The sequence below is a fragment of the Saccopteryx leptura genome, chromosome 1 (assembly GCF_036850995.1).
Source record: "Saccopteryx leptura isolate mSacLep1 chromosome 1, mSacLep1_pri_phased_curated, whole genome shotgun sequence".
Classification (NCBI taxonomy): Eukaryota; Metazoa; Chordata; class Mammalia; order Chiroptera; family Emballonuridae; genus Saccopteryx; species Saccopteryx leptura.
Genome location: NC_089503.1, coordinates 373702910 through 373724903, shown reverse-complemented (window position 1 = coordinate 373724903; position 21994 = coordinate 373702910). Strand labels below are relative to the sequence as shown.

Below are 21994 nucleotides of genomic sequence, written 5' to 3'. Positions count from 1 at the left end.
TAAGACTTAAAAAACCACTTTTAATCTAATTCTGTTTCTCTATTCCTGTAGAGTTGTGTAGAGTCACGTGTTGGGGGGTTGTGTCAATATTAGTCCCTGGGATAAGATGATCGTCTTCTCCTTCAACCAAACAATCCCACTTATCAAAATCCTTCTGAAGTCCTGTAAAATAGAAACATGAATAAACATTCAACTTTCGAGAGCATCTAACAGTGGAGTGCCACTAGGTGGCACCAAAGCATCATGAAATGAATTCCATCAGCTGTGTGATGATCAGGGAGACAGGGTGCCCTGTGCCCGGGTGCCCTGTGCCCAGGTGCCCTGTGCCCAGCCGCCCAGTGGCTACTGCAGCGGCTGCATCTGAGTGAGAAGGGCCTGAGGCACACGCGCAGCATCCTCGGAGTGGATGTCCACCCCAGTCTTCTTCAGAAGACCGTTAGCTTTAACAAGTAGATCTACTGCCTAATATCTAATATACAAAACTAAATTTCTCCCATTTTTGTTTCAAACTGACTTTCTGCTATGTTAAGTTGTAAACCACTGGACATAGTTCACATGAGGTTAGTGCAGTAGTAAGACAAACAGTTTCATCCTAAGAATCAAACGGTTTATGTCTTGAAAAATTATTAGTCTCTTACCTAAATGCTTTTGTAAGAATGCTAATGAAGCTTTGTTGGTAAGACCAATAACCACAATTGAATCTATTTCTCCTTTTAAGGTGAGCATGTACCGAGATACTTTATTAGTTGTAAAAGTGAAGTCAGCAAAATTCTGATGGACTGAACCCCTGAAAGATAAATGAGACATTGTTTGATAAGATTATATTTGTAGTTAGGGTGCAGAAATGACACTGGCCTGGATGACTTATTTACTGAAAACCGAGGACACAAAACTTACTGGTTTCATCTCTTTAGATAAGAATTTGAGGGTCACAGACTGTTCATTTAGGGATCCTAGAGTATATATTTATCTTTCCTTCTAGATAAACAATTCAAAGTTTATTGTTTTGCATGGCATCTTGTCTTTAGAAGAAATGAGTCCGGCTTTGTAGGGGACTAGAATACTCCCAACTGGAGTAGATGGAATGTGTTATACGTTGAAACAGAGCCAGAAGCCTGCTCCCTTATCAACAGCATTTAACTTGATAGTTATTTGATGTTAATTGTTGGTCAAAGAAGTTTGTAAATATGATATATATGTTCGCTCGCTTATAGTTTGCATTGGGTGTGGGGGACAGGCTGTAAGCAGGCAGGGTCCTTATAGCCTAAGACTTAGTTTTAAGACTAAGCTTTTCCCCACACCCTTGACTGTTGCATGATAAGGGGTGGTGCGCTCTTATGAAGAATCCCATTATGCCTCAGATAAGTGACTTTGTATTAGAGACTTTCTTGTTTGTATATTGGATTAAAGGTTTTGAATTCTACACTATAAAATGGGGCAGACTGGGAGCTTGCTCTCTCTCTCAGTTCCTGAGATTAGCATTAGAGAGGAGAGCAGAGAAAGGCCACATGGAGGAGAGGAGAAGCAGCCAAGATAGTGGAGTGGTGAGGGAGAAGCTAGTTAATGCAGAGTTTATGCAGAGAGAAAAAGGTGGGGAACAGAGGTGAATGAGGCTGGTGAGGTAGAACCTTTGATTCTAGAAAACTCAGATAAGTCTGTGGCTTTGGGAGCCCTGAATGGAAAGAGAAGTGTTTTCCCACTGTGTGTATTTCTTGCCCGCCGAGTACAAGCTAGGATTAAAGGTAATGGCCCACCAGTTCTTGGCTCCATTGTTTCATTACCATCTGTCCGAATCAAATGCGAACCTGCATGGGCCAGGTGGCTCTGATGGTGGCTGTGGCTACTGGCTTTACATTAATCAAAAACAATTTGGGTTTTGTAGATTAAGTAGATGATAAAAACACTTTTTCTTGTATTATTTAAACTGTAAGCACCTTAGGAAAACCACTTTGCCTCAATTTAAATTCAGCAATAGCTGACCAACAAGTAGAATGACCTTTTTTCTATTTCTTATTCAATTTTTCTTTCATTTTCTATTTCTTCAAGGACATTCTGACATTTTATTGTCTTGCAAATTTTCTTCTTTGTTTCCCTGACACTGCATCCATCCTGTTTCCCTATACTTTGTTTTTTACTGGATCTTCACCTAAAAGTCAAAACTTCTTTTATTATTTATTTATTTGTTTATTTATTGAGAGAGAAAGAAACAGGAAAGGAGAGAGTGAGAATCATCAACTCCTAGTTGTGGCGCTGTACTTGTCCTTGATTGCTTCTCATACCTGCCTTGACTGAGGGGCTCCAGCTGAGCCACTGACCCTTTGTTTAAGCCAGTGACCCTGCATTCAAGCTAGTGAGCCCATGCTCAAGCTGGCAACCACGGGGTTTCAAACCTGGGACCCTAGCGACCTAGGTCGATGATTTATCCACTGTGCCATCTTCAGTCAGGCTAAATGTTAGCATTTATCAAGGTTCTAGCCTCAGACCAATTCTTTCCTCACTGTGTGTTCTCAACTACTCCAAAGGTTTCATGCATAACATACAAAGTCCACACATTTCCAATTTGCGGCCAGACATCTCTACCTAGATTTCCTAGTCTCAAGCTAAGCAATATCAAGGTCAAGATACATCATTATCAGCCTCACTTGGTGCAATTTTTTTTTTTTTAACTTGGCTGCTGATTATAAGCAAAGCACCATCCTCTCAGTCACCTCTCCTCAAAACAGCCCCTTGGCCCCAGCGTACTCTTCCTCTCATTCCAATCAGAACCTGAGAGTCAGACTCACAAAGAAGGTAGATAAGGGTCAGGAGAGAGCTGAGAGCAGCCGCCTGGATGCTACTAACAGTAGAGGAATGGCCCAGGGGAAGGAGAGGGTGGGGGAGAGGGAGCAGTCTGAATGGCAGGGGAAGCAGGAAAGAGTAAGGCTGGGGTAGCCAGAGGAGGAGAAATAAAGGCCGTCACCAATATCAAATGGCTGCACAGAGAAAGCATGACACTGCAAATTAGGCTGCCGGGCCTTCCACAGCCTCCGGAGGGCCAGCTTCAGCACACGGTGGGCGGTCAGGAAGCCAGACCACTGGGTTCAAGGGTCACTGGGAGTAAGGACATGAAATATTAAATACAAGTTCTTCTTTCCCGGCTCCTAGCAGAGAAGAGAAGATAAAGGTGGAGAGACTAGTAAGGATGTAGGGTGGAGGAACGGTTAGGTGTTCTGTGGTATTTTTCTTTTAGAGTTAGACTTGCACATATTAATAGAAATAAGCTAAACTGAAATCTTTGCCTTATCTAGATCTTTCCTCACCCTCTCTCTATTGTCTCAATCCTTCAAAACCTAATTCAACTCTCATCTCTTTCAAGTAGTCTTTTCTGACCACCTCAGTTAGAAAAAAAAACCTCCTCAAATGATCTGCAGGTGTTTACTGCTCATACTGTATGTCAGTCAAATAAGTTTGTAAATATGACATATATGTTTGCTTGCTTATAGTTTGCATTGGGTGTGGGGGATAGGCTGTAAGCAGGCAGGGTCATTATAGCCTAACTTTCCCACCCTAAGTGACTTTGTATCAGAGACTTCCTTGCTTGTATATTGGATTAAAGGTTTTGATTTCTACAATATAAAATGGGGCAGACCAGGAGCTTGCTCTCTCTTGGTTCCTGAGATTAGCATTAAATAGAAGAGCAGAGAAAGGCCACGTGGAGGAGAGGAGAAGCAGCCAAGATGGTGGAGTGCTGAGGGAGAAGCCAGTTTGTGCAGAGAGAAGGAGATGGGGAATAGACATGAATGAGACTGGTAAGGTAGAAACCTTTGATTCTAGGAAACTCAGATAAGTTAGTGGCTTTGGGAATCCTGAATGGAAAGGGAAGTGTTTTCCCACTTGTGTATTTCTTACCCGCTGGGTGCAAGCTAGGATTAAAGCTAATGGCCAACCAATTCTTGGCTCCATTGTTTCATTACCGTCTATCCGAATCTAATGTGATCCTGCATGGTCTAGGCGGCTCTGATGGTGGCCGTGGCTACTGGCTTTACATTATATATTTATTTCCTGAGTCTCTTTAAAGGTATGAACACTGTCTTTGCTTTGTAACATCCCGTTGTGAGTTCAAAACCATATTGGGATTTTTTTTCCACGTCCATTTATAATCATATTGCCAACAAATCCACATGACTCCACTCTAGTTTTGGGAAGTTAATTAATTCATATTCTTTCCGAATAGGTAATCATGTTACCCATATCAACAGATGACCTGACTTTTTTCTAAAGAGTTCTTACTCCTAGCCTGATGATGGAATACTTCTCCCTACCCCAACACCCAAAATGTGCGAGTCTGCTCTTATGTTTCCATGAAAGTGGCATGGATTCTTGTGCAAGTTTTAAGTATTGTCTAGTGCAAATTTAAATTATCTGTATAGGAGCTACAGATAGCAACACTACTCAAACATTTGCATTTTAAAAAGAGTAAGCTTTAAAGCACTTAGAACCTGAGATTCTCTAATATTTTCGCTTATCGAAAGTCTAAACAACAACTTTAGTGATCTCTGTTGCCGTTTACCCAAGTTTCAAATTTCTGTTTTAAATGATGACAGTCAGTTACTGTTACCTGATTGTAATCATTTTTCTTTCTTTCCCAGGTAGGTAGCATTTTTTCATTTTTATGATATTCTCAGGAAATTGGAAGTGTTCAGAGTTGATAAAAAAGAGGGGCTGAGAAAAGTTGGAATAGACGTCATCATCCAGTGGCAGCATCCACGCGTCCAGGGCAATGCCGCATCTGCAGGTGTTTGGTGACAGTAAAAAACAGCTGGTTATGCCCTAACCAGCATACAGGACTTCCGGGCGTTAGGATTAATAGACACATACCCCGCTGGTTTGTTATGGGTTATGTGACTGGTCTAATATTCATATCAGAAGGGTATATGATTAGCTTTATAAGGTAGCAGATGTGGAATTATACAATTCTTTTCTTTTGGAGGCATTTACAAACTGTGACCTTTAGAACAGTATGTAATCTTTTAATTTTTTATTCCTTTAAATATTATTTTCAAAAATAAATATTTGAAAAGTAATAATTTCTTAAAAATTGTGGATGTCTGAAGCAATTCAGTTCGTGCAGTATTACTCCCATTTCCAGACCAGCCAGATATTCCATAGTCTATTTATTATTCCCTTTTCTAGAGTAACAGTTGGACTCATTGCTTTATATTTAGAGGTGCTTTATCTGAAAAAGTGGGCACTGGAGAAATACACATGGGGCACATCATCCGAACATAAAACTAACCTTCTTTTTAAAAGTCAGTTGATTCTATGTTTGTTGGCCTTTTGGGCATCATTTTATGGGCCTAATGTACTAAAGAAGAGAATCTCCTTACAATGAAACAGATTTTAAGAAATGTGAGATGAAGTTTCACAAATGGTCCTCTTCTTTCTATATGGTGGGCTCTATAAGAACTCATCCATGATGAGGTGATTCAAGAAAGAAAATATTTCTACAAGTTAACAGACTGACTCCCACCTAAGTAACTATGTAATTTCAGACCACGCTGGAAATGAAAGATTAAAAAAAATAATTAAAAATACCTAGCCTATGAGCACCTAAATATATAAAGCAGACTTTGATGCATATAAATGGCGAGATCAACAGCAATACTATAATAGTAGGGGATTTTAATACCCCACTAACATCACTAGATACATCTTCAAGAAAGAAGAATAACAAAGAAACAGCAGACTTAAAGGACACACTAGATCAACTGGATTTAATAGATATCTTCATAACCTTCCACCCTAAAGCAGCAGAATATACATTCTTTTCAAGTGCTCATGGTACATTCTCTAGGATAGACCACATGTTAGGGCACAAAAATTTAAGAAGATCAAAATCATATCAAGCATTTTCTCTAATCACAATGGCATGAAACTAGAAATCAACCACAACAGAAAAACTGAAAAATACTCAAACACTTGGAAACTAAATAGCATGTTATTAAATAATGAATGGGTTAACAATGAGATCAAATAAGAAATAAAAAAATTCCTAGAAACGAATGATAATGAGCATAAAACAATGCAAAATTTATGGGACACAGCAAAAGCAGTCCTGAGAGAGAAGTTCATAGCATTACAGGCATTCCTTAAGAAGCTTGAAAAAGCTCCAATAAACAACTTAACCCTGCATCTAAAAGAATTAGAAAAAGAACAGCAAGTAAAGCCCAGAGGTAGTAGAAAGAAAGAAATAATAAAGATCAGAGTGGAAATAAATGACATAGAGGCTAAAGAAACAATACAGAGGATCAATGAAACCAGCAGCTGGTTCTTTGAACAGGTAAATAAGATCGATGAACCTTTAACTAGACTCACCAAGAAAAAAAGAGAGAGGACTCAAATAAATAAAATTAGAAATGAGAGGAGAGAAATAACAACTGACACAACAGAAATACAAAGGATTGTATGAAAATACTATAAGAGATTATATGCCAAAAATTAGACTACATAGATGAAATGTACAAATCCTTGAAACATAATCTGTTAAAAATCAATCTGGAAAAATCAGAAAACCTAAACTGACCGATTATAACAAATGAGATTGAAACAGTTATCAAAAACAACAACAACAAAAAACCCCAACAAACAAAAGCCCGGGACCCGATGGCTTCACAAGTGAATTCTACCAAATATTCAAAGAAGAACTAACTCCTATCCTTCTCAAGCTATTTCAAAAAATTCAAGAGGAAGGAAGACTTCCAAGCTCCTTTTATGAGGTGAGCATAATTCTGATTCCAAAACCAGGCTAAAACAACACAAAGAAAGAAAATTATAGGCCAATATCCGTAATGAATTTAGATGCTAAATCCCCAACAAAGTATTAGCAAACCAGATCCAGCAATATATGAAAAAAATCATACACTATGATCAAGTGGGATTTATTCTGGGGAGGCAAGGCTGGTACAATATTTGCAAATCAATCAATGTGATTCATCACATAAACAAAAGTAAGGAAAAAAACCACATGATAATTTCAATAGATGTAGAAAAAGCATTTGATAAAATTCAGCACCCATTCATGATCAAAACTTCCAGCAAAGTAGGAATACAGGGAACATACCTCAACATGATAAAAGCCATCTATGACAAACCCACAGCCAACATCATACTCAATGGGCAAAAATTAAAAGCAATCCCCTTAAGATCAGGAACAAGGCAGGGGTGCCCCCTTTCACCATTCTTATTCAACATAGTTCTGGAAGTCTTGGCCACAGCAATCAGACAAGAAGAAGAAATAAAAGGCATCCAAATTGGAAAAGAAGTAAAACTATCATTATTTGCAGATGATATAATATTGCATATAGAAAAACCTAAAGTCTCAGTCAAAAAACTACTGGACCTGATAAATGAATTCAGCAAGGTGGCAGAATATAAAATTAATACTCAGAAATTAGAGGCATTTTTATACATCAACAATGAACTGTCAGAAAGAGAAATTAAGGAAACAATCCTCTTCACTAGTACAAAAAAAAAAAAGTAAAGTACCTAGCAGTGAATTTAACCAAGGAGATTAAAGACTTGTACTCGGAAAATTATAAAACATTGATAAAAGAAATCAAGAAAGATACAGACAAGTGGAAGTATATACTGTGCTCATGGTTAGGAAGAATAAACATCATTAAATTGTCTATATTACCCAAAGAAATTTATAAATTCAATGCAATACCAATTAAAATTCTAATGACATACTTCAAAGATATAGAACACATGTTCCAAAAATTTATATGGAACCAGAAAAGAACACAAATAGCCTCAGCAATCTTGAAAAGGAAGAATAAAGTGGGAGGTATCACACTTTCTGATATCAAGTTATACTACAAGTCCATTGTACACAAAACAGCTTGGTACTGGTATAAGAACAGGCATATACATCAATGGAACAGAACAGAGAACCCAGAAATAAACACACACCTTTATGGACAACTGATATTTGACAAAGGAGGTAAGGGCATACAATGGAGTAAAGACAGCCTCTTTAATAAATGGTGTAGGGAAAATTGGACAGCTACCTGCAAAAAAATAAAACTAGACCACCAACTTACACCATTCACAAAAATAAACTCGAAATGGATAAAAGACTTAAATGTAAGCCGTGAAACCATAAACATCTTAGAAGAAAACATAGGCAGTAAGCTCTCCGACATCTCTCGCAGCAATATATTTGCTGATTTATCTCCACGGACAAGGTAAATAAAGACAAGATAAACAAATGGGACTTTATCAAACTAAAAAGCTTTTGCACAGCTAAAGACAATAAGAACAGAATAAAAAGACAAACTACACAATGGGAGAACATATTCGACAATACATCTGATAAGGGGTTACTAACCAATATTTAAAGACTTGTAAAACTCAACACTGGGAAGATAAAAATCCAATAAAAAATGGGCAAAAGAATTGAATAGACACTTCTCCAAAGAAGACATTCAGATGGCCAATAGGCATATGAAAAAATGCTCAACATCACTAATCATTAGAGAAATGCAAATTAAAACCACAATGAGGTATCACCTCACACCAGTCAGAATGGCGCTCATCAACAAAACAACACAGAATAAGTGCTGGCGAGGATGTGGAGAAAAGGGAACCCTCCTGCACTGCTGGTGGGAATGCAGACTGGTGCAGCCACTGTGGAAAACAGTATGGGATTCCTCAAAAAATTAAAAATTGAACTGCCTTTTGATCCAGCTATCCCACTTTTAGGAATATACCCCAAGAACATTATAACATTGTTTCAAATGGAGAAATGCACCCCCATGTTTATGGCAGCATTGTTCACAATAGTGATTATCTGGAAACAGCCCAAGTGTCATTCAGTGGACAAGTAGATTAAAAAGCAGTGGTACATATATACAATGTAATACTATGGGGCCATGAAAAAGAAGGAAATCTTACCTTTTGCGACAACATGGATGGACCTGGAAACTATTATGCTAAGTGAAATGAGCCAGGCAGAGAAAGAAACATATCATATGACCTCACTCATTTGAGGAATTCAAGGAATAATGAGAACTGAGGAACGGAATTGAGATAGAGGAGGGACAAAGGGACCAGAGGAAAAGGGGACAGAGGGAAGGGGGATGATAGGAGGGGATACACCTGAAGGGAAGGGGGGAGGGTGCTGTAGGGAGGGGGACAAGGGAGATGTTGAGGGGAATACAAAGGAGGGGGGATGCATTCGGGCAACACTAGAATCTATGTAAACACAATAAATTAAAATCAATTAAAAAATAAAAAATAAATAAAATACATAAAATAAAATACCTTGCCTTATTAGGGAAGTCTAGACTACAAGATGGCAATATTATTATCACAATCTTTATGACACAGATCAAATGTGTCCATTAGCATACATTTCCAAGTGAAAATGATAAGCCCTCAAACAAATAAGAATGATGAGGGGACATTTACAGGGGCGGGGAAAGTTTTTAATGGCAATAAAGGTCAATGGTTTCTTCCTATGGGAATTCTCATAGTACTCAATGGGGGCCAAAGAATAGACTTGTAAGCCTCAAAGGATCCCTTCCTTACTAAGAGTTTGATCGGGTTGTACTTCACATGGGTGTCACTCCCCTGCTTCCAATAATGACTGTGTTCTCTCTGTGCCTCATTCTCTTACCTGAATCGCCGGTCATCATTAAGAGCCTGAATAACTGTGGCTCCACCAAAAGAATGTCCCATGACTGCTATTTTATTCCTATCGATAGAGTCCTATGTGAAAAAGCAAATGAACTCATAACTATCTCACAGGTTGTTAGAAGAACAGACTAAGTGATTTTGTGAATCATACAATTATTACTCAATTCGTTACGTACCTTGATTTCTTATAAAAAGAAATATACTCATATATAATACACACAATAAACATTACATACACACACAGATATATGTTAAGCATTTGTAAAAGCTCAGAAGTGAACTTAATGGTCTTCATAGTCACCCACACTTGAAACATCAACATCAGTGCTGACTTGTCCCTCTCCTCAGTAAATATTTATTAGTTAGTTCACTCCATGAGTATTTATTGAGCACCTGCCCTGTACCAGGCACTGAATTCATTGTCAGAGAACTCAGAGTCTACTGGGGAAGAAAGAGATACAGGTGCATGATGCAAGTACAATGGAGTGGTACCAAAGAGTAGATATGATAGACAGCACAGCCCATCTAGGGCTGGGCCGTGGGGTCCAAGAAAGCTTCCCTTGTAGGAGGTGATGCCTGCCTGGAGTAGAAAATTAAGTACACTCAGTCAGGGTGAGGGGTGAGTCAGGCCAAGGGGACAACATACACAAAGGCATGGAGACAGGAGAGAGAGGGGCCCACTGAGGAACAACAAACACTCTTCTGTCTGGACAACAGACCATCATCTACGCAGGGGTCCCCAAACTTTTTACACAGGGGGCCAGTTCACTGTCCCTCAAGACTGTTGGAGGGCCAGACTATAAAAAAAACCCCAACTATGAACAAATCCCTATGCACACTGCATATATCTTATTTTAAAGTAAAAAAACAAAACGGGGACAAATACAATATTTAAAATAAAGAACAAGTAAATTTAAATCAACAAACTGACCAATATTTCAATGGAAACTATGGGCCTGCTTTTGGCTAATGAGATGGTCAATGTCCGGTTCCATATTTGTCACTGCTAGCCGTAACAAGTGATATGACGCGCTTCCGGAGCCGTGACGCGTGCATCCTGCATCACCGGAAGTAGTACTGTACCTGAGCGACGCTGCTACATACAGTACTCCAGGAACACAGGATATGGATGCTGACCACCAATGAAAGAGGTGCCCCTTCCAGAAGTGTGGCGGGGGCCGGATAAATGACCTCAGGGGACCGCATATGGCCCGTGGGCCGTAGTTTGGGGACCCCTGATCTACGCTTAACCTCCCTGCACTCCATCTTCCAGCCCACTTCTGAGTCTTTGTTTATGCTCTTTACTTGGTCCAATATTTTTCCCCTCCAAATTTTGTATCTGAAACTTTCAAACCAACTCTCCAGGATCAAGCTCAAAAACACGCAGAGGCCACCCAAGTAATTACAATACCTCTCCTGGAGGTATGAGGTTGAACCACGTGAAGCTGCTGTTTCTGTAGACTGACTGTTGGCAACTTTGTAGCATACAGAATTCAACCACATGCATCCCTCCTTGCCATAATACCTTACCTGTAATTTCTTTTGCAGCCCTTGACCATGTCGTGCCTTGTATTACGGCAGAAAAGCAGACAGTGAAGAACAGTAAAGAGCTACAGGACAAGGGAAAGGCTTTGATAGCTCACCTTCAGAGGCTGCATATCAAACTCTAAATCTAGTATGTTCTTCACTGGCTTTCCAGAGAGGATCACATCCAGAGCTTGGGAACACTCCTTTGCTCTTTGCCGCACCTAGCGTTTTTATTAGAAGGGGAAATGAGAAAGTGAAAGTTGTAATACTCATGTTAAAGTCTGTGTAGAGCCTGCATGTGCCTATAAACGGGAAATGTCTAAGCAGTGAGTCATAAGAAGACAACCTTGCCTTACAACGCAGGCACCAGCTTGCAGGGTTCTAATCCCAGCTCTACTGTCACCCACCATGTGACCTCAGATGATTTACTTAACTTCTCTGAGCTTTTATTATTGTGCAGTACTGCCTACCTCAGTGAAATGTGGGTGAGATTAAGTGCAATAACTTGTTGCCAATTTTCAACCTTTTTCCTCTCATTGAACATAAAACAACTCAAATTCTGCATTTCACTAATAAATATAGTTTTTGCTGATCTGACAGAAAAAAAAGTGTGATTTTGATTCATTCATACTGATACCCATTGTGTTGGCTGTTGCTATATATATATTTATATATATATGATATATATAATATCATATATATATAAATATATATATATTTTTAATTTGACAATCTAAGTAAAAAGAGATCCGTGCCCCTGACTAAATGTTTAGATACTTCATGTTTTAAAATTTCTGGTGGCACCTGGCATGCAGTTTGAAAATTGCTGACTTATGTAAAGCACCCACTAGAAAGCTGTCACGGGGTGGAAGTCAGTGGGCCTTATTTCATTTAATGTCCCCAATGGCCCTGAGGGAAAGGTACAGTTATAATTCATTATTTTGTGACAGAGACAACATGGAAACTAAACAGACAGCAAGTAACTTTTCCAAAATCAATCCGCTGCCAAGTGATAGAGCCAGAATTCACATGTAGAAAGTATGATTCTAAGGCCTAGTCTCTTAATACTATCGCATACCCACTCTCAGAAAAGCAGTCTTTCTTACGGGACTAAGAATTTATGTTGAGATTATTAAAATGAAAAGTTCTAATGTAAAAGAATTCTGACCCTTGGCTGTCATCACCCAGAGTTTTTGCTTGTCTTCGTTTTCGCTATGAACCCACACATTTCATTAAGGGGATTTTACTACTCAGAATCTTCTGGCAGATCCTTTGTAAATGGGAAGTTGGAGCGCGCGGAGCATAGCTTGCCGTGAGTAAAATTAAATTAGCAAATGCCACCATGGTGCCTACAAGCGTCAGTCACCACCCACCTCTCAGGTCTGAGGTACCTGCGCATTTCGTAGCGGCTTCTCCTCCTCTCCTTGTTCTCGGGTTTTGAAGTAGAGCCAAGACTTATTCCCTTGCTCTGCGGCAGCCTGGTCGTTGAAGTAGTAAGTCGCAGCGGCGGACCCATCTCTACAACACACACGGACCCAGTTACTCACACTTCCCCTCTCCCCTGAGCTCCTCATCCCCAGCCTGGACTCCGCTGCTCTCTGACCTTCTGACTTCTCTTTCTTCCTCCACGCTGTGCTTTTCTGTTTTATTTTTTCTTTTGATCAAAGTGGGACTTCTAAGAAAAAGACCTCTTTGTGAGTAAACTCAGCCCATTCTATCTTCACAATTCCGAGGCCACGTTGAAAACTCACTCCTGGAATCAAATGCAGTGATGTCACCCCCCAGGTTGTGTGGCTTTGTCGGCCTCCTTCTCCTCCTTAAGACACTGATCAAGGTAACCTTCTCCTGGGCATGTTATGAAGATCACGTAATGGTGTGTGAATATGGCACACAATAAACCCTCTAGAAGTGGAGCTGCTTTTAAAATTTTTATTGATTTAATGGGGTGACACTGGTTAGTAAAATTATAAAGGTTTTAGGGGAACAATTCTACATCATCTGTATTTGTATTGTGTGTTCTCCTCCCCAAGTCTCCCTCCATCACCTTTGACCTCCCCTCTATCTTCCTAAATTTTTGACAATCTAACTCAGTCTCCCTTTTTTGTCATCTTGTAATCATAGTCAGCAATCCAACATTTTTTATACCTTTCGGAAAGTTAGAGCTCAAGTCCATACCAGGTGACATACCTGTGTTCTACAGCAGCAACTATAAACCCGTGAGATGCCAGGTCCATGCCAATAGCAGAATAAATAGTCCTTCAAACAAAGAGAAAAGCATTAGACTATACCAATGATTACAAGGTAGGGTTCACTAATATACCGGCTCATACGGAGGCCATTACACACCTGCAGTCGTGCCCTGGGGTAAAACAAAGAGCTGGGTTCTCAGAGGAGGCACTTTTGCCCCTCAGGAGATGTATTGACAATGTCTGTCACCATTTGCATCATCAGGAGTTAGGAGAGGGTGCTCTGACATCTGGTGGGTAGGGACGCTGCTAAACGTGCTACACGCACAGGGCTACCTACACTCCTCAAGAGTCACCCAGTGCAAAGCACCCTGGGGTCAAGGCTAAGGAACGCTGGGCAATGATTATGAATATTGCCTTTGAGAGTTCTGAGTTTCAATCATGGCTCTGCCACTTACCACTTACATGACTTTAGGTAATTACATTGCTGAATTTTTGTCCTCACCTGTAAAGTGGGACTAATAAAGGCTTTGCTGTGGGAGAGTTACAAGGTTTTAATATGATAACATATGTAGGAAGGCAGAGCAGAGTGGTGCTTAAGAGAACAGGACCTGGAGTTTGACCACTGTGTTAAAACCCTGGTTCCCCCTTGTTCTACTATCTACCTTGGGTAAGCCACTTATCTTGCCTCTGCCTTGCTTTCTTTTCCTCTGTAGAAGGGTGATGCTATAATAGTATGCTACCTAGTAGGATTATTGTAAGGATTAGTAAGTTAATATATTTTCTGTTCTTATGATCATGTCTAAAACAGGGTTACTACTAAAAATGTCAGCTGTTGTTTAAATGATCAGACAGGGTGCAATGTTTAAAAACCACAGGCAAAGTCACTGCATTTGTAACCCTCTTCCAGGTCTTCATTCTGCACGATCTTCTCACATCATGTATTTGGTATAAAGTCTCCATAACAATAAAGAGGTAGGTAGGACCTATGTCTTCTACTCCTGAAGATGCAGGACCCACTCAGTAAGGGACAAGAATCTTGTACAAGGATCAGCAAACCTTTCCTGTAAAAGGTCCGACACTATATGTGTTTAGTTCTGTCGGCCATACATATTGGTTACAACTACTCAATTCTTGTTATAACACAAAAGTAGCCACAATGTGAGAAACAAATGAACAGGACCATGTTCCAATATGACTTTATTTACAGAAATAAGCAGTAGACAGGATTTGGCTCTTGTAATTCTAATTTGCCAAACACTGGTCTAGTGGGAATCAAGTCACTCTCTAGACTACAATTAAAGGTCCAAAAATAATTTCTTGTTATAGTTGCTGCCCAACTCTTTTCTAGCTAAACGCCACCTTTTATCTTCTGCAAGTTGTATAACTCTCTGAGGTAGACAGAGGGAAAGATGGGAAGATGTGAGAAGACAGTGGAAAGGGGGTGGCGATCATGACAATATGTCCCCCAGAGGCCTTGCTGTAGGGACTGTACTTGACTGAAGAACCGCACACAGCTCCCACCCCTCGGATCCACCAGCCAGTGAAAGCTAAGCTTCCCCGGGGCCGCTCCCCCTGACTGGCACAGTGTGGGTCTATGCAGGCCCTTCCTGTGCGATACAGGCTCCTGTGAGGAACCCCTGAGGGTCAAGCACCCTCCGTCGGCCTGGCCTAATCTTGCTGAGAACTGGGCTGCAGGCAGCGCCTCTTCATACCCAGTGTTCTTCGTTTCTCATCTTCTTCCCCAGTGTCCACCTGCATCATCTCCCCACCTCTTCCTGACCCTTCTCCTCTCTCCTTCACAGGCACTTCTCCTCAGAAATGGCTTTCTAGGTTATCCCTCAAGGCTAAAGTTGTTCAACCTCTCAAACGTTACCGGAAGCCTCCAAGACCATGAGAAAAGATGATTAGTGGGTATTTTTCATCAGTCCTCACAGGGGAATTCCAGCTAGCCGGAATTGTCACGGAACCTGGACAATAACGGAAGATGATAATTAGCATTTTTAACTTGAACATTGCTGGTTAATTTTACTTATTGATACATCTCCAAAGTATAAAGTCCTGACCCATAGAATTTATGCATTAATAGTAAATTCATTAAAACTTCTCCTATGAGACACTCGCCAACCAAGGACCTGAACCACGTGTTCTGTCCTAAGACCACAGGATCGTTACTTCTCACTTGTCTCTGCCAGCTCTGAGCTTTCGGTGAGACATTTTCCTTCTTACAGGTGTATTCAGGAAGGCTGTTCCTTACTACCAACCCCATGGCAAAACTTCAAAGAGAATGGTTTTGAAAACAAACTAAACCTCAGGAACATTCCATGGAAAGCCAGAATCTTCCAATAGGAGACTCCTCTTATTTTAACTAGGTCACAATCAAGAGAAAGGTGGAGAGACCATTGACTTCATAGTCAGATGTGGCTTGGGACTCCCTGTGCCACTCTCTAGCTATTGACCTTGGGTCAGTTAAGAGAATGCTCCATTTTCCATAACAGGAAGGAAATGCTATTTACTTCATAGGATTTTTGTGAGAATTCTATTTAAGTAGGTATCATACATAAAGCACTTAATGCAGTTACTTCGTAAGGGGCACAGAAATGGAAGATGCTGTCTTCTCTCATTTCACTTCTTAATTGTTACTGTCTTCATTTTCATCAATTATCTGTGTTTCATTTTCTCATCTATAAAATAGTGATGTGATCATGAAGACTGAATGTGATGATTGCTATGGAAGTGGCTTATAAGTAAGTTAAGAACCATAAAGATTTATAGTTAAAAAAAACAAACTAAACTCTAATATGTTTAAAATAAATGCCAAAAACTATAGGTAGTGTTGAGGGTGAAATCTGAAGATATGGTTAACACCAGCCCGAGGGCAGTGTCTGGTCAAACAGATGAGGAAGGAAAAGTCTGTATTTGTGAAATGTAGACAAATTACGTGAGAATGCACATTGGACTGTCTTAGGGGAGAGGCTGGTCCCTTGGGGGTGGGAGATGGGAACGAGAACAGTCTCCTCAGATATGGTAAGGACATTAGCTTTCGCTCCTTTGTTCTGGTTTTGGAGAATCATCGTGGCTTGTGCTTCCTGTCTCGTTTGCCTGACGTTAGAAGCCATTTAGCACAGAGCATAGGGGACAGCATCCCATCACTGCCACTGCTGTTCTCACCAAGTCATCACTCCAGTGAAGAAAAACTAAATGCCAGCCCCTGAGAGAGGTAAGAGCCAGGGTGAGGTCTGTTCCCTCCGCCATCTTATCACATTCAGAACAGGCAAAACCGAGAGCCCTTGATTCGCTGCTAGTGACCTGGTCTCTGGCCTTTTAAAAGATACTCACTTTGTCTTATTACTAGAAGTTTAGACTGGTAAAATCTACTTTGCTTCTTAACTACCTAAAACTTTTGCTGTCTTCAAAACTTTCTTATATTCTAGAGCAGGGGTAATTAACCTTTTTATAACTACCACCCACTTTTGTATCTCTGTTAGTAGTAAAATTTTCTAACCGCCCACCAGTTCCACAGTAATGGTGATTTATAAAGTAGGGTAGTAACTTTATTTTATAAAATTTATAAAGCAGAGTTACAGCAAGTTAAAGCATATTATAATAATAATTACTTACCAAGTACTTTATGTTTGATTTTAGCTAAGTTTGGCAGAATAAATCTTTATAAAGCTACTTACTATAGTTAAATCTATCCTTTTATTTATATATATACTTTGGTTGCTCCACTACCGCCCACCATGAAAGCTGGAACGCCCACTAGTGGGCGGTAGGGACCAGGTTGACCACCACTGTTCTAGAGCGTACTAAGAAGGGTCAGCAGAAATCTTACCAAAGACCATGCTCAGAATTTGGCTCATAAGCCAGTATGTAGTTCCAAGTAATTTACTAAGACCAAAAAAATACTCTTTGTTCGGGATCCAAATAGTGTCAGGGTGGTCAGCGTCCTTGGATGGGTAGTACAAACGCAGGAAGGTGCTCTGTGGGAAAGAAAGGCACGTGCTTTCAGTCCAGCCGCTTCTCAAACAGATTCCAACAGCTCCTTTAGAGGCACCCAAACGCCTCTGCTGTGCATGAAGGTCCAGAGAGCTCTCTACGCTGCTGTCATGGTTGAACACAGTCAGAAGAGAAGTGGAATAACACTAAGAATTCTGAGTGAAAAGTGAGCCTGGTTTCAGCCATTAAGGAAGGGAACCACAGCATGCAGTTAATTTAATCAGATGATAGCAATGAGCTAGGGAATGATTGAATAGAAAAAGGCTTCCCATGAAACAATACAAATGGCAAAATGAGTCATTCTTGGGTGAGGCCAAGATCTAGTTTTTTTGTTTTTTGTGATTTTTTAAAAAATTTCATTTATTAAGTGAGGGTGAGCGATGCAAGACAGAGAGACAGACTCAGGCATGTGACCCAACCAGAATCTACCCAGCAAGCCCCTACCGGGTGAAGCTCCATTTCTCAGCAACTAAGCTATTTTAGCGCTTGAGGTGAGGAGCCAGCAGTTTGCTTGAACCATATGAGCCATGGCTGTGGGAGGGGAAGAGAGAGAGAAATAGAGAGAAAAAAAAAGAGGGAGGAGTGGAGAAGAAGATGGTCAGTTTTCTTATGTGCCCTGACTGGTAATCGAACCCAGGACTTCCACACACCGGGCCAACACTTTACCACGGAGCCAAGCACTCAGGGCCAAGGTCAAGTTAAAAAACCCCTAAGGAGTCATTACAACAGTGAATATTATAATATGTGATAAGTGGTATTAAAGCCTCACCTTGTTCTTATATTGAGACATCAAGTCCATACAGCCGACAGAATAAGGCCCACTTCCTCGGGGGATATTAGTTTGGCCAAAGACTGCAGCAAACATCAGGGCTTTTATTTTATCTAATTGTTCTGAAAAACAGGTAAACGTTATCTTACCTGTCATTCCTTACTCCTCAGACTCTGTTATGTAAAGAAATTCCAGTATGTTCCTGCTTCACAGTGTCTGGCCTCCTTCGTGTCTTTACTTCCTAGTAACACACACAGCAATGACTGCGGGCCTGCGGGACGGAAAGGGCTGAACAGGGAAAGGATGCAGACACAGCCTCCCCGGGACACGGAGGGCTCTCCCCTCCTCACAGCCTCCCCCGGGACACGGAGCGCTCTCCCCTCCTCACAGCCTCCCCGGGACACGGAGGGCTCTCCCCTCCTCACAGCCTCCCCGGGACACGAGGGCTCTCCCCTCCTCACAGCCTCCCCGGGACACGGAGGGCTCTCCCCTCCTCACAGCCCTCCCCCGGGACACGAGGGCTCTCCCCTCCTAACATGTTCAGCATGCTCTTACCTCCGGCGCCAATCCAGGGCGCATTGAAAACCACTTTCCAAATCTGCTTCGCCTAAACATGAGCTTTATCTCACATTTCTGATTTGTGCTTACACCTTCCCGCTGTTTGTCTTCGCCTGATGTCCTTCCCATGAGAACATCAAAGCCGGCGGTCCAAAGAGAAACTATATGACCATCTCCCCAACTCCCCCTCCTCATCCTCCAACCAGAAACCTGGGGACCATCCTACACTCCTACCTCTTTCTCACCAGCTCCCAATATACCTGGAGCCTCTTGCTCACCTGCCTCACTTCTCCCTTCACAGTCCTTGACCAGCCAGTTGCCTTCTCTCCTCACTATTCTATTCACCTTGGAACCTGGCCTTTTTAAGTGCATAGTTCACCGGGCTCCTAGAGTGATTTGTAACACAAAGCTCACCAGGCAATTCTTTTTTTTTTTTTTTTCTCATATTTTTCTGAAGCTGGAAACGGGGAGGCAGTCAGACAGACTCCCGCATGCGCCCAACCGGGTCCACCCGGCACGCCCACCAGGGGGCGATGCTCTGCCCATCTGGGGCGTCGCTCTGTCGCAACCAGAGCCACTCTAGCACCTGGGGCAGAGGCCAAGGAGCCATCCCCAGCGCCCGGGCCATCTTTTGCTCCAATGGAGCCTTGGCTGCGGGAGGGGAAGAGAGAGACAGAGAGGAAGGAGAGGGGGAGGGGTGGAGAAGCAGATGGGCGCCTCTCCTGTGTGCCCTGGGAGGGAATCGAACCCGGGACTTCTGCACGCCAGGCCGACGCTCTACCGCTGAGCCAACTGGCCAAGGCGACCAGGGAATTCTTTGTAGGATCCTTCAATGGCTTCCTATCACCATGTGGTTTGTCCTGGAGGGGAAATGTACTGGAATCTTTCTGGAAGGCAGTTTGTATGTGGTATTTAAATATACATATACCTTCCTAAGTTATTTTCATTGCCCCATGGGGCACAGCTGTGGCCTATATCCTTCCAGCGTTCTGGGGTTAAAACATGCTCGTAGGCACACAGGTGAAACACCCAGTTCCTGGCACTGTGAGAAGGACCTTCCATGGTCTGGAGTTCCACCCTTCTCCTGGGTCTAGGGGTCAGTGATCCTATTTTGGATTCCAACTGTCCCTTTTGTTAGCTGTGGTGCTCTGGACTAATTGATTTCCTCCCCTCTCTCATCCTCACTTGTAAAGTGGGGGGTAAAAGCCTGTGACTAGCCTACAGGACAGTTGTGAGGATGCTGATTCTTACGTCCAGTACCTAGCACAGAACACAACACATAACAGGAGACAACTGATACCATGTCTGCCTTCCCTAGCGGTGGTTAACTCTGGGCGCCCAAACTCAACCCCCTGCCGGAGTCTTAGTGGATCTCAGCGAAAGCATACCCTTGTCCCCTTGGGCAGGTTCAAACCCCAAGGCATGTCCTTAGAGATGTCTTAAAAACACACATAACTTTACCTGTAAGGCTAACATTTTAGGGTCGATTTAGAATGACAAAGGGGTCTTTCTCTTCCATTTAAGACTGTCCACTAGGCCATGCTCTGTGGTGTGATAGGAGCCATCAAGTCCAGAAGACAGCAGGAGAAGACACACCTGATTGTGTTGTGCTGTGCCCCGCCCACTGGCCCGCTCCCCTGCCCGGGAGAACAGAGGGCCGCCATCAGCACCTCCTCCTGGAACTTGCACAGAGGCCAACATCTCTGATGTCTCTTTAAATCTGGCAACAGGTAATTTGCTCAAGCCTGAAATAAAGGAATTTCTTACCTGATGGTTTAATATGGGCAACAGGACTGAGGTCTTGCCAGGTCAAAGGTTGGGCCAGGGCGAGGCAGCTGCAGAGGCAGAAGAGCGCGTGCCATCTGGGCGACAGCATCTTGGGAGCTGATCAGTGGGTTCAGCTTAACCTACTTCAGGGCAGGTTAGTAAAAAGAAAATAAAAGCATGCAATAAATAGCATTTAAATAGGTTGACATATCAGTGTTATTAGATACTAGTAACATGATTTTAGCTTCTATAAGGACATTTGGAAAACATGGCATATGCATTTTCTGGGCTGGGATAGATTCTAGCATGACAAAATCCTTGGTGATCTGTTTGTAGAGCATGAATAATGCTTGTAGACTGTTATGTTAGGTTTTTTTTTTTCTGTATTTTTCTGAAGCCGGAAACGGGGAGAGACAGTCAGACAGACTCCCGCATGTGCCCGACCGGGATCCACCCGGCACGCCCACCAGGGGGCGAGGCTCTGCCCCTCTGGGGCATCGCTCTGTTGCGACCAGAGCCACTCTAGCGCCTGGGGCAGAGGCCGAGGAGCCATCCCCAGCGCCCGGGCCATCTTTGCTCCAGTGGAGCCTCGACTGCGGGAGGGGAAGAGAAAGACAGAGAGGAAGGAGAGGGGGAGGGGTGGAGAAGCAGATGGGTGCTTCTCCTGTGTGCCCTGGCCGGGAATTGAACCCAGGACTTCTGCACTCCAGGCCGATGCTCTACCACTGAGCCAACTGGCCAGGGTTTGTTATGTTAGGTTTTTAGCCACCATTTCTCTAACTTTGTAGCAGTCTCATTCAAATATAAAGAAGAGCATCAACATGCAATGATTATAATAATCACGTATCGTAATCATAATAATATCGACAGGCATGCTTAGCACCTAGTAAACATGTGATAAGTTTTGGCTAATATTTCCATCATAATCATAGAATGATTATATTGCTATAGTCATGGTTGTTTTTGGTGTTGACAATGTTATATTTTTGGTCATCTCTATAATCCTGCTCCAGTGAAGCCTTCCCAAGGCAGAGGTCAGGTCTTCCTTACTGTCCCAAAGCCTTACAGAAGGTCTGGCATGCTAGAGGTGTTGGTCCCTCCCCTCTCTCCACCTTCCCAGCACCTCAAAATGCTCTGCTCCCCCCACTGCCTCTGGGGTGCTTTGTGGATGGAAAGGAATGATAGGACTGTCCCCAGCTGATGGCAAGACGGCTGTGCCAAAGCAGTGGACAACCATCACCAAAGTGTCCCTGAGGTCAGGCAGGGAGGTCCACTATTGGCTGGCTCCTCAGGAGCACGGAAGGAGGGGACACCTCCCTCCTCACTGAGCAGAGGCTCCCTGTCCGGGCAGTCAGGGGCCTGTCGCGGAGCAGAAGGCTGCCTCCTGTCTGCCAGCAGCCTGCTGTCCAGGCCTCCACTCAGCCACTTCCTGCCTCCCCTGCAATGAATGCTCTGTTGCTGGCATTGCTTCAGCCAGTAGCCTGTGAGCTCCTGCAGGGCAGGGATGAGT

At 42.4% G+C, this 21994-nt stretch overlaps 1 protein-coding gene across 4 annotated transcripts in view; it reads right to left on the bottom strand.

Annotated features, from left to right (window-relative positions):
* The window catches only part of LOC136387538 (platelet-activating factor acetylhydrolase-like), a 37108-nt gene continuing 15114 nt past the window's right edge, over positions 1 to 21994 (bottom strand). For 2 of the 4 annotated variants that reach the window (XM_066359257.1, XM_066359255.1), the window contains exons 2-12: positions 20485 to 20627; positions 18160 to 18281; positions 17227 to 17374; positions 15268 to 15361; positions 13393 to 13461; positions 12597 to 12723; positions 11322 to 11426; positions 9659 to 9750; positions 4598 to 4768; positions 639 to 787; positions 1 to 162 (exon numbers count right to left, since the gene is read on the bottom strand). In XM_066359257.1, the coding sequence (XP_066215354.1) occupies positions 26 to 162; positions 639 to 787; positions 4598 to 4768; positions 9659 to 9750; positions 11322 to 11426; positions 12597 to 12723; positions 13393 to 13461; positions 15268 to 15361; positions 17227 to 17374; positions 18160 to 18281; positions 20485 to 20593 (1323 nt within the window). In that variant the 5' untranslated portion in view covers positions 20594 to 20627 and the 3' untranslated portion in view covers positions 1 to 25. The remainder of the gene's footprint in view (positions 163 to 638; positions 788 to 4597; positions 4769 to 9658; positions 9751 to 11321; positions 11427 to 12596; positions 12724 to 13392; positions 13462 to 15267; positions 15362 to 17226; positions 17375 to 18159; positions 18282 to 20484; positions 20628 to 21994) is intronic. The other 2 variants (XM_066359256.1, XM_066359258.1) reach the window with 1 other exon arrangement.